The sequence below is a fragment of the Strigops habroptila genome, chromosome Z (assembly GCF_004027225.2).
Source record: "Strigops habroptila isolate Jane chromosome Z, bStrHab1.2.pri, whole genome shotgun sequence".
NCBI lineage: Eukaryota > Metazoa > Chordata > Aves > Psittaciformes > Psittacidae > Strigops > Strigops habroptila.
In genome coordinates this window covers 59,656,234-59,669,006 of record NC_044302.2, presented here as the reverse complement: position 1 = coordinate 59,669,006, position 12,773 = coordinate 59,656,234, and the positions used below count along the sequence as shown (strand labels likewise).

At 43.5% G+C, this 12,773-nt stretch overlaps 1 protein-coding gene across 2 annotated transcripts; it reads right to left on the bottom strand.

The window, feature by feature from the left end:
* Positions 1-2,190: 2,190 nt before the first annotated feature.
* ISCA1 (iron-sulfur cluster assembly 1) lies at positions 2,191-11,267 on the bottom strand. 2 transcript variants are annotated; one of them, XM_030512193.1, is made up of 4 exons: positions 11,098-11,267; positions 9,553-9,606; positions 7,511-7,616; positions 2,191-4,713 (listed from the first exon to the last, which is right to left on the bottom strand). In XM_030512193.1, the coding sequence occupies exons 1-4, from the start codon at positions 11,176-11,178 to the stop codon at positions 4,565-4,567; spliced, it is 390 nt and encodes a 129-aa protein (XP_030368053.1). In that variant the 5' UTR covers positions 11,179-11,267; the 3' UTR covers positions 2,191-4,564. The 2 variants fall into 2 exon arrangements, with proteins under 2 accessions (XP_030368053.1, XP_030368052.1); XM_030512192.1 differs by having other exon boundaries at positions 10,783-11,252.
* Positions 11,268-12,773: the final 1,506 nt, after the last annotated feature.

The window sequence follows — 12,773 nt, the reverse complement described above, 5'->3', positions numbered from 1 at the left end:
CTACCTGACCGCAAGTAGGCATGGTCCGTGGGGGGACCCCGGGTTGCGCCGTGTGAGGAGCTCGGGGGGCACTGCTGCCAGCGACAGCGCGCACGGCCTGAGAAACGGCCCGCTGAAAGGGACCGTAAAGGCAAGGACGAAGATCTTGCTTAAATTTTGCGGTTAATCTTACCTTGCTGACTGTCTGCTAAAGAAAAATGCCAGTGCTGCATACCAAAATTTCCATTCAAATGCTGCTCAAACCCAAATGCTTATGGAAGTGTGCAGAGCACTTCTGCTTTTGCTCATCATCTTGAAGCAGCATATCTCATTACAGGAGAGATATGGACCTGTTGGAGAGGTTCCAGACCAGGGCCACAGAAATGATCAGGGGACTGAAGCACCTCTCCTATAGAGATAGTCTGAGAAGGCTGGGGTTGTTCAACCTGGAGAAGACTCCAGGGAGACCTTATTGTGGCCTTTCAGTGCTTAAAACGGGCCTATAGATGGGAAAAGACTTTTTAGCAGGGCTTGTTGTGATAGGACAAGCTGTGATGGTTTTAAACTAAAAGAGGGAAGATTCAGGCTGGGCTTGAGGAAAACATTCTTTACAATGAGGGTGGTAAAACACTGGCACAGGTTGCCCAGAGAAGTGGTGGATGCACCATCCCTGGAGACATTCAAGGCCAGGCTGGATGCAGTTCTGGGCAACCTGATCTAGCTGAAGATGTCCCTGCTCATTGCAGGGGGGTTGGACTAGGTGACCTTTGAAGGTTTCTTCCAACCCAAACTATTCTATGATTCTATGATCTCATATATGTTAAAAATGGCAATAAAGACCAAAGTCAGCTGAGCTGCTGTCTGGCAGATCACTTTATAGAAAAAACACTGTACTGGTCATGACAAAAGTAATTTTTCAAGTACTCTTTTGAGAGTTCTTTTGGGATGAACATAGAGGTGCACACTCTGCCACATCAGGCAACGATGGAATTCTTCTGTCAAAAAAGACTACAAAATTGTAGTGTCATAAATATTTTATCTAGTAAGTGGCCAGGCAGCCAGTGTAAGCACAATAGTGATATACTTGGAGAATTTTTTCACTAATGAAGATGCTGATTTAAATAAATGGGGAGAATAATTACCATCAGATTTTAACTGGGAAAAAACCACCCAAAACAAAACCCCACAAAACCAACCAAGCAAAAAAAAAAAAAAAAAACCCACAAAAAAAAAAAACCCCAACCACCACCCAAAAGAAAAAAACCCAAACCCCCAAAAGTATGTTTCCTTAGCATTAAATTTCACAGTCCCATTACCTGCATCTCATATTTTATTTTGGAGTTCAAATTCATTTTTGTCCCATCAGGGTGACTTGCATATCGAACTGTTTAATGTTTTCCTAAACATTTGTTCTTGAGCCATTCCAAGAGAGCTATAAAAAGCAGTGGATCAGGAATGCTGACTTGCTGGTGCAAGTGGGTTTTTTCCCACAAAGTTCCATAAGAACTCCAGCAGAAGCGTAACTTGTTCTTCCAGGCTCCTGACTGCATGAAGGGTTTGGCTCTCTCTCTGCAGCACCATGGATGTGCAACTTCATGTCTCGCTAGCATTTTTCCAAAATGTGTTACTGCTCCCCCTAGCGTTCAGAAACTTCACCTAACAGGAAAAGGAAACTTCTCAGCTGCAGACATGGACAGACTGTATATAGGAGAAAACCCCACGTGTCATAAACGTAATACACTGGCATGTTAGTGCCATTATACAGCACTGCAGTGGAATGGCCAGGAATGCCCCTTAACTCTCACTCTCAAATTGCCTAGCCAATTAAAAACCTTTTGTGTCAACAGTGACCTGGATCAAAATCATCACGCTGTTTTAAAACATACCACGATGATTGACTGACAAGTAGAAGCCTTCACAGTAAGCATCTTGCCTGTCAGAATTTTTACCCTGGGAAGGGTATGTCACAAAGTTTAATAGAAGTCACAAAGTTTGTACATTAGCAGCCCACCCTTCTGGTAGTATAAATACCTTTCTGTACACAGTTGGTTTTTTTTGCCATATGTTTCTATGCTATTCCAAAGCTGTTAATATTTTGAAATATTAGATATTTCTGAGGAATATGAAGTCAAGTTTATAACCCCAGCATATAAACCTACTCTCTCCCTCCAGTGCTTGTTACTGTAAATAGAATCATTCAAGATAGGAATATTTCATGGTTACCAGCAGGCAATATTTATTATTACAACTGAGAACTCTACATATAGTATTGCACAAAATTATAACAGACCAATCATCAAAACCATGTTTCTATGCTGTAAATAGCTCTTTTAACAGAAGTTGAACACATTGTGCGTTAGGTGTCTTAGTAAAGTGACAATTTAGAGGATTATTTCATCGGAGTACGAAAGTGCAAACTTTCATTCAAGGCATATACACAAAACGTGAAAAGATTGCTATACATGCCACAGGTCTTAAAAATCCCCAAGCCAATCCCCTGTACTCCAAAACACACCAAAACAAGCTAAATGACTAAGTACTAGCACTTATTGCAAGCCCTACCAGTGCTACCACGTTCCAAGTCTTATCCCCTAGCAAGAAGCAGAGGAACACAATCTGAAGAAATGCCCTTTGCTTGGAGTTTTAGACATGTTAATGCAGCTGTATCACATTAACTGCATTTTTTTGTTTGGCAAGACAAAGACTTGTGGCACCAAAAATGCACCTAGACAGTGTATTACCAGTAATTCCTGAATTGCTATATAAAGTAACCGTGTACATCAGTTGACTATTGAAAGAAATAGCATTTTTACATCAAAAGGTGATACAGCATACAACCAAAATTCAAGTATTTAATATTGAACTGTAATTGTGGAAATTCTGACCTTCTGTTCCTGTGCACTACATAAAACAGATCAAGAAATATTTTTTTCATTTTTATTTTTCCCTCTACACCTTCCCACAGGTGTAGAAGGAAGAACAAAAATGTGGCTGCAATCCTCAATCTTCAGTGAGTTACTACTCCAACGTGATTGAAAGGCATGTGGGTACAACTGGGCAGATCAGTGTCATCTCTGGATTTTCAACATGCAGCCTTAATGTTCTCCTTTCACTTCCATCTCAACCACCACCTTGTCCTTGACTGCAAGATCCCAGTCCTTGTTGTCCCCTACTTTTGATTTGCACCCTTTTCACCAGCTGTTCCCATCAGCTGCCCAGGAAGACATTATATTCTCTTCAGTACAACCAAGCAGCTTAGCTGCTCAATGTCGTCTTTGGACAACCAGGGAAACATGGAAATAAAAGGACGGAAGAGTACTTCTCTCGTATCAGCTTTTGGGAAGGCCTGGAGAGACATTTATACTTCTGCCTGAGCACCAGTGAAGAAGTGCTGCAGACTTTGTAAGCTTGAAGAACACTGGTGTACAAAACCAAAATTCTGATTAGGAGAAAGCTTGAATTCCAAATAAAAAATGGCCTCCTATAAACACAGTATTTTAATTACTGTCTAGATTCATTTAACAATTACAAAATACTAGGGTTTTTTAAATTATAAATGCCTTTTCCCCTGTCACCAACTTAACTTTGAGAGAGGCGTTAAACAGAAGTTACGATAAGCTTTAGAGAAAAAACTTGTACCTACAGAGTTGCAAAAGAGTTTTAACTGTAACAAAATTCATAGCAGACGTATCTACAAAAAAAAGTAATGAGAAGTTCAAGATTCCTCTCAAAAAAAAAGAATAAAAAAATCTGCAGGCAGTTTTACCAACTTTTCAATTTAAGTCAAGACAGACAAACAACAGAAACATGGGAAACCATGCCCATGTGTATCTGCTTTAGTACTCCACTGCCCGAATGTATTTCATGTTCTGGAAAATTACGAAGTACAGCAGACACTGTGCCTTCGACAAGGAAAGAAACAGAATTAAAACTGGGTTAGTCCATTCTGAAGTATTTCTACAAGCAGTGCTATGGTAACCTACCCCTATACTAACACATGAACATTTTCTTGGACCTCCCCAGATTTATAGGAAAATAAACCACCAGAAAACCCAAATGCAAAAAGATTAAAGCATCAAAAAACTACAAAACCAAAGCAAGCATACACATAATCATAATGAACTCTGAAGCTGAGGACTGTGTATATAAATTTTTATGAACAAACTCATATAAATGATTTGGGGTTTTATTTTGGTGGTGGTTTTTTTTCCTCCCTACATCAAAGCAGAACACATAGGTAACATGTTCTTTCCGATAGGTTTTGGATGGGGAAGTCTGAGTAGAGTGGACAAAGAAAATGACGAAGGAAAAGAACAGACAGATTTTATTTCCTTGGCATGTGAAAGTACAGAGATGTTACTACAGCACTTACTGTTCTTACCTTTTGAATCCCAACTCATCACAAATTATAGTATAACTACATCAGTGGTGGAATTTAACAAGCAATTTACTTTTTCAAAAGGATTTATTTTTCTTAATGGTATCCACACTTCACGCAGCCTACGAACCTGAAGAAAAGCATTTGCTTCTGAAAGCCACAGCAGTGTTTTGGGGTGTTCAAAGTCAAAGAAGTAGTCCTGAGATTTCAGATGTTAAAGCTTTCTCCACAGCCACATGTTCCTTTGATGTTTGGATTATTGAAGACAAATTCACTGGACAGTTTGTCTTCTACATAGTCCATTTCAGTTCCTAGAAGTGTCAGCTGTGCCTTCTTCTCAATGAACACTCTAACCCCTTGAAGACATCAAAGAAAAAAAAAATTACATACACCAAAATCATGACTCACTTTGGAACTCTCTTTAAACCAGTGATAAAAAAATGGAAGTTAAATATGAAGTATTTAAGTGTAAGTTAGTTTCCCTGGCCTAACATGGGGCACTTTCATCACTGTTTTTACTCTACCATACAAGTCCAGCAACAGTCTAGAACCATTATTTATGTGTATTTATGTGTCATTTATGTATGTATTTTTTGAGGGGAGATTTAAAAACATGACACCTAGGGAAAGCAAGCTGCAGAACTTGGGAACGGATCCCAGCTTCGATACTAAATTCCCATACATTACAGCCAGCAACCCACTTCCTACCATTCTTAAAGTCTGTGCATCCAACAAGATGCCCAAAGACCTTGAAAATCTGAATGTTTCTCTCTCAAAATGATTATTTTCTGCTCTGCCAAAAATACTACATCAACTATTAGCAATACTGAATCTTATAATTAGGCAAATGTGTGAACATTCAAATATACCACAATCTTTAAGATTAAAAACTAGCAGTTCAGCTTGGGAAGTAGAAGGAGCTTTCTTTCCTAAAGTATACAAAGTCTGTATCTCTCTGGAATAAAGTTACTGAACTTTAAAACTGCAAATTTGCACAAAGGTGCAAGTGGACTGCTTTACCTGTCCACAGACTATGAAATAAAAATAAACATGTAAAATTGTACCAGTACACAGCAACAAGACCTCGTTAAGGTACAGGAGAGATTGCTGGAAAGCTGTTTCATCACAGCAGACACTGAGACAAAACATATTACTAACACAACTCAAGTCTGGGTAACAGAGTTGAATCTACGCTTTTTTTGGGTCAGTTTGGACAGTAACTGACAGTGAAGGCTAAACCTAATCAAAGAGTTTATGGACCTGATTCCTGAAGCTGTCACTTACTACCTAAAAGCAAGCAAACTTGTGCTGGGATTCAAAGCCACCACTGAGCAGAGAGCTGTATAAAAGTCAGAGCCTTTACTGGAAGTCTGTCTAGACGCAACTGAAGCAAAACAGAAATGACAAAGGCACACACAAACCTCTGGCTTTGGAACTTAAGGTCTCTGACCTGACTGCGGGAACTGCTTTTAAGTTTCCTTAAGATCCAAACCAGGAAATGCCTTCTGAAAAATGTGTTTTCAGCCCTGTAAAGTTAGAGCAGCTTCGAATCAAGCAGGAGAGGTAACTCCAGAAGCCAGCTGAATCTGAAATCAAGAGGCACCTGCAGAATTAGGTGTCAGCCTCCAGCTCACATTCTCAAGCTCGTATTCTGCTTCAATTTAACCATTTGCTGAAGTTCCAACTAATTCTCTGTTTAAGAGAATAAAATCTATGTGTTGGCCACAGGTATTCTGAAGACAGCTGGAAGATGGGCTCTGACCAGCAGCATAGCTTCTCTAGGAAAACAATTGTGATATCCTACTTATATTTAAATCTCTTACTTTGCCACCAAATTAAAAGTAACATTCCTGAATGTACTATTGTTCAGTAACACCTAAAAGAACCAAAAACCACCCCCACAAAAAGAATTCTACGAACCTTTAGAAAACTAACAGAAACCAAAACACGATTATCAATCTGTATTTGACAAAAAGACCACTTACAGAAACTTTTATAAAAACTGGAAAAACGTACAGCACTGTGCTGGTTTTGACTGGGGTAGAGTTAATTTTCTCCAGAATAGCTAGTATGGGGCTAAGTTTTGGATTTGTGCTGGAAGAAGCTTGATAATTCAGGGATGTTTTAGTTATACTGAGCAGATGCTTACACAAAGTCAAGGCCTTTTCTGCCTCTCACCCCACCCATGAGCAGGCTGGGGGTGCACAAGGAGTTGGGAGGGGACACAGCCAGGACAGCTGACCCCAATGGGCCCAAGGGATATCCCACACCATATGACGTCATGCTCAGCAATAAGAGCTGTGGGAAGGACGAGGAAGGGGGAACATCTGGAGCGATGGTGTTTGTCTTCCCAGGTCACCATCACGCGAGATGGAGCCATGCTGTCCTGGAGATGGCTGAACACCTGCCTGCCGATGGGAAGCGGTGAATGAATCCCTTATTTTGCTTCACTTGCACATGCGGCTTTTGCTTTACCTGTCTTTATCTCAAACCATGAGTTTTCTCACTTTTACTGTTCTGAAAAAGTTCGGTGGGAGAAGGGAGTTAGCAGCTGCGAGGGGCTTCACTGCTGGCTGGGGTTAAACCACTATAGGAACTTTAGCAATAGACCTATCATGCGATGCTTAATGTAATTATGAGGCAGAAAGCATAAATATCAGGATAGGAAAAAAATTTTGAAAGTATTCTTAAATAAAAATCATAGAACCCGTTTTTACAAAGCCATGTAAAGGTCAAAGGCACAAAGAAATGAAATTATGAATCAGTGAAGAATAAGACTAGTTAAAGTAGTTGGGAAAATCCCTTGCAAATAAAATCTTTACTTTCTGAAGCCTTGGTTTAGGTATGCTGATAAAGTATTAAATTATATATGCATTATTCTGTATTATTCTCTAAATATCCGCTATTAGCCACCTCCGAAGACATGAACGATGGACTAAAGAATTCAGGTGGAGTAGCCTCTGATGTAGATACTGCAAAGCTGCTTATTTTAACTAACTGGTTTCTTCAAAACACAAACTAAGGTGACAACAATTCCCATACAGAGGGACCTCTTACTGTAACTTGTTATTTCAATTAAGTTCTAGCCTGTACTTTGGCAAACGTAATAGGTTATTCTTCCCCACCACCACAGAAGTTTGTTCAGAAACTCACCATCTTGAACTACCTCTTCATCAGAGTCTCCCTTTGATTTCGTATATTCTAACGTGTAGGAAAGTCCATTGCATCCTCTTGTACGAACACCTACTTTCACACCCACCTAAAAAAACCCACAGCCAAACAACAGAACATTCATGAGTTTTTTTTAAACTTATTCTGGAACGCCAAGATAAAAAGTATGGAGAACAACAAAACAATGACATTTATTATGTTGTTGTTTATGTTACGTTTATTGTGAAGTTGTGGAAGCTCCATCCCTGGCAGTGTTCAAGGCCAGGCTGGACGGGGCTTGGAGTAACCTCGTCTAGTGGAAGGTGTCCCTGCCTGTGGCAGGGGGTTGGAACCAGATGATCTTTAAGATCCTCTACAACTCCAACCATTCTATGATTATTCTCCACTGCCTCAAAGCAGAAGTGAATAACCTTAACAGATTAAGAGGTAACTTTTTTTTTTTTTCCTTTTACAAAATTGACTGCCAAGGTGAAAGCAAACATCAGACGTTTGCTACTGTGGATCAAGCACTAAACTATGTTAAAGTTTTGAAGTAATAAACTGTTAGCACTCCTATAGGTGCCTGCTCTCCTGAAGACAGTCACATTTCAAAGACATATTTTTGTGACTCCAAATTAAAGTTTACTTAGATGCCAATTCTGTACTGACAGTAACATAATTATGAGGCCAAGACAAGGGCAGTTACTGAATTTGCACAGAATTCTTGCAATGACACCATCAGAAAACTTATTTCAAACACAAGTTGTGAATAACATACTTCAATTTTTTCATTACCTCTATTGCCAGTCTCACTTAAAAAGCAATGCCCCCTTAAACTAATTATGTTTATTTGCTTGCTGTTTTAATCAACCTTAAAAGCCAACCTGGTCAATGTTTGTAACATTCACAGTACCCAACAACTGACAAAAAGCACACCATGTAAGTAAAGAAAAGGTTTTAAAGAAACAGAACTATTTGTGCACAACAATGCACAACAATCTTTCAGAAGTATCTATACCGCTTTCCACACACCAATGCTTCAGAACTGAAGAGGAAAATTATACTATCTCCATAATCAATCTTGTGACAAAAAGGTATCAAAACATAGCACATCTCATCAAGTGAGGTCTCAGATAAACATGTTTTATCTTTTCAGACTAAATACCTTTCTCTACAGGAACTGCTACAAATAATGGGCTGGAAAACGTAAACAACATTTATAGCAAGGGGATGACTGACCACCTAAGCTGTAGGCTTAAGGCTTCCTTAAGTTGGTTTGAAACATTTACAAAGAGTCCAGTCAGTTGCAGATGTGCAGGAAGCAGAAGAAACAATGGGCCTTGTCTGAAACTTAAAAAAGAAATACTCTCCTTGAAATAATACTTACTGTAAAGAAGAAAATCTAATGCTTGTTTTTATAATGATTAGAAAGCAAGACTCTGAGTTTTTCCCCAAAAGGCAGAGATGACAAGCTCTAATTAACAAACAGTTACTTAGAGAAATGCTGATTACCAAAACAAAAAGTTTCCTTTCTGGCGAGTGTCCCAAGAATTAGATTTTTCCAGTGGGTATGAGTCTAATACTATTATTAAATACTTCAAAATGAGAATTCCTACAAGAACTTAATTAACAACATCTTACTATCAACAGCTGAAGATCTCTTTCCATACCAGAACTCAGCACTATGACATATTAAAAGGCTTCACTAAAATATAGATCAAAAATATTTTGAAGCTGAAATTTTTTCAACTTTTTCCCTCTCAAAAGCAACTGTAAAGTGAAATGTCATTACAGTCAGTTATTTTCTGCATTTCATTTTATAAAGAAATGAAGCTTGATATATCAAACAAGCTCACATATTCCCCTCAAATAAAAAGCCAAACCCCCCCAAAAACCAAAGAACCAACCAAACAAACAAAAATAAATGCCAGTATCTCTAATAAGCACGTAGGTGCTTATTTCAAACTCCTAAGTTAGCTACAAATGTTTTATGAGTTGTGCTGATACCTTAGCACCATCTACAGGTTGGCCCTGTTTATACTTACATGTTCAGGTTTATCTTTCAGAAGCTGTTTTATCTTCTGAACAGCTGACGGGGTCTGAAAAACAAAAACATATACATTAATTTGAAAGGGTGTCTATATTTTGTTTGTTTGCAGTAAATGCTTGCACATATTAAGAGTGTGCAACATACTTATAGCTGTACTATAAAAATTCCTGTTCCAATCCCGTGTACTTAAGTTTTCTTAGTTTACATTTCTCTCCTATGTGTGAATGCCTGCTTCAGCACCAGCCACCTGTCAGTACTGACTTGCCCGAGTTCTACTCGAAACTGCACTCTGATCAGAAGATACACATTCTGCTGCAAAGCAGATGATTGCTGAATCTAACCCATGCAGAAAACAATACCTCTCACTCCCCTCTGCATCCACACTGACAGCAAACAGGCATCTCAAGAACTGCCAACCTTTTAGAGTGTTTGGTTGGGTTTTTTCCCCAAAAAATCACTACCACAATGCAATTAAGTACTTCTTAACATGTACACATCAGAGACAAAAATCAGTTAGGCATACAAGTGCTTATGGCCTACTTCTCTCTTCCCACTAACCTAGAGGGGAACTGGGACTTTACAGAGGGTAAACTCACTGTTCATGCAGAACTAGTTGTTGCAGAAATGCAAGAACGCAGTACGCACACAGAAATTCCCACTGCATGCTTTTAGGTTTCTAAGACACTGAGAAAAGGAAGACCATTAGCAACGTTTAGTTCTTACCATGAGCAGACAAAGCAAACTCCAAGGAGACTTACAGCAGAAAAGCTTTTCTAAATACCGCTATTAATCTTCATTTGCAGAATGAAGTAAAATCACTACTTAACAGGAATCATCTGCTCTGACAAATGACTGGACTATACGCACTTTGTCCCTGTTCCTGCAGGGAACTGACTGTACCCTCCTTTGAGTATGTTTGAGAGTAATCCCTCTAAAACATACAGCTTCCAAAACACTGCCGCCAGTAGCGTTTCCTCAACTGACAAAAGGATACAAAGCCTCACTGGGAACAACCTACTCGTCAGCTACTCTAGATAACGCTTTATTGTAATTTTACAGAAGAAGTACAACTCTCCGAGCGACTGCGCAAGAAGGGCCCCGCGCGCAGAGGCGCACCGCTGTTCCCGCTGCCTGCCCTCCGCAAGGCTGCCTGCACAGGAGCAGGGGCGCGGGGCCTGCTGCCGGCGGCATCAGCCAGGAGCAGCAGCTCCCTCCGGTAACTCACGGGGCGAGTTGTGGCTGTCAGAGACCCCTCAGCCTCGCCGCAGCCCTCTCCTGCCGAGCCCAGCCCAGCGCCGGCACCGCGGGATAACGGCGCTGCCCGGCCGCGTCCCGCCGCCCCTGCCCACGGGGGTCCGTGCTCGCCCCGCCCCGCTGCACCGGGCTGGCCGCGCGCCACCTGCCGCAGGCCGGGCGGCAGGCCGGGGGCGGAGGGCGGCGGCGCGGCGCGGCACGGCCCGGCCCGTGGCGCAGCTCCCGCAGCCGTGAGGCAGCAGGGGCCGCGGGGAGCCCGCCCGCTCTGCGGCGGCGCGGCACTGACCAGGGTGAGGGCGGCGCGCGTAGCCTGGATCTTGCGCTTGCTGACGGCGCGCACCGTGGCCCTCACCACCGACGAGGCCATCGCCCCCCTCCGCCCCGGCCGCTGCCCTCTGCCATGGGCACCGCCGACGTCACACTGTGACGCCACGGCGCACGGCGCGCTTCCGGCGCTCGCCCCGATTGGGCAGCGGGCAGTGATCGGCGGCGGCGGCGGCCCCGCCCCGCTCCACAGCGCCGAGAGCGGGGGGGCTGCGGCAGCGCCCGCGGCGGCGGGGCCGGGCCGGGCCGGGCTGGAGCGGCTGTTGGCGGAGATAAGCGCAGCCTGGGCCAGGGCAGCCGCGGCGGGAGGCTCTTCTCCCCAGTTGCGCCGCCGCCCCGGCTGACGGCAGGGAGGCAGCTCCGTGTGGGAACACGGAGTCCCCGTCCTCCACGGGCACAGGCGGGGAACGCGGCTGTTCACCGGCGGTCACGCAGACGGGCACTGCAGCGAGGCTGTGCACGGGCTGCTCCGCCGGCAGCACCCGCCCTGAGGGCAAAACCCGTCCGCGGCGTGAGGCGGCGTGGACAAGCCCTCTCACAGTCAGTGGCCGGTGGGCCCGCCACGGAGGGTGCACCGTGCGAGCCGTGCTAACCCGCGGCTGCTCGCCGGGCTTATACCTTCCGGGGCCGGCTGCGGGCTGCGCGGCCGCGCTGCTCTGCTCGAAGCCTGCCTGTTGCCGCGGGACCACGGCGCGGAGCCGCCCGGCAGCCTCGGACTGATCCCGCAGCTTCCTGGGCCCCGCAGCAGAAGGGGACACTGGGGCGGCCTGGGGGCACCCGTAAAGAAACCTGACAAGGTCAATCCCATCACTTTGAACTGAGTGACGGCTAGGCCGGAGAGAAAGCAAATAGCCGTTGTTCATTACCTCCGCCTGACAGCATCCTTAAATGCTTTAAACTTCTATTTACGAAGTCCAAGCGCAAGCAACAAGTGTGCATTATAGAATCACAGAATGATTTGGGTTGGAAAGGACCCTAAGATCATCTAGTTCCAACCCCCCTGCCATCGGCAGGGACACCACACAGTAGACCATGTCTCCCAAGACTCTGTCCAACCTGGCCTTGAACACTGATGGAGCATTTACCTCTTCTTGGGCAACCTGTTCCAGTGCCTCACCACCCTCACTGTAAAGAACTTCCTGCTTGTATCTAATCTGAACTTCCCCCGTTTAAGTTTGAACCCACTCACCCGTGTCCTACCACTACAGTCCCTAATGAAGAGTCCCTCCCCAGCACCCTTACAGGCCCCCTTCAGATGCTGGAAGGCTGCTATGAGGTCTCCACGCAGCCTTCTCTTCTCCAGGCTGAACAGCCCCAACTCTCTCAGCCTGTCTTCGTACGGGAGGTGCTCCAGCCCCCTGATCATTGCGATGCCTGCTTTCGGTACCTCATTCTGGGGTTAGCTGTTTTGAAGAGCTTGATAATAAACATGCAGATATTTTTCTTTTCTACATACATACAGAATTATGCCACTACTGTTTAATGAGGCACAGTATTTCTCCCTCACAGATAAAGATAGCAAGTGTGTAAAAAAAAGTTGTATATTCTTCAGCTACACAAAACATGTCTTTCACACACCATTACATGCAACTTGGGCAAAAAGCACAACCACTTGAGGAGTATGGGGCTTAAATGCCC

Coding starts and splice junctions, on each gene's coding strand:
- ISCA1 (XM_030512192.1), bottom strand. CDS start 11,178: ATGGCCTCGTCGGTGGTGAGGGCCACGGTGCGCGCCGTCAGCAAGCGC. Junction 9,607..10,782: donor TGACAGCCACAACTCGCCCC/GTGAGTTACCGG, acceptor TTTGTTTTTCAG/ACCCCGTCAGCTGTTCAGAA. Junction 4,714..7,510: donor TGAAGAGGTAGTTCAAGATG/GTGAGTTTCTGA, acceptor GATGTCTTCAAG/GGGTTAGAGTGTTCATTGAG.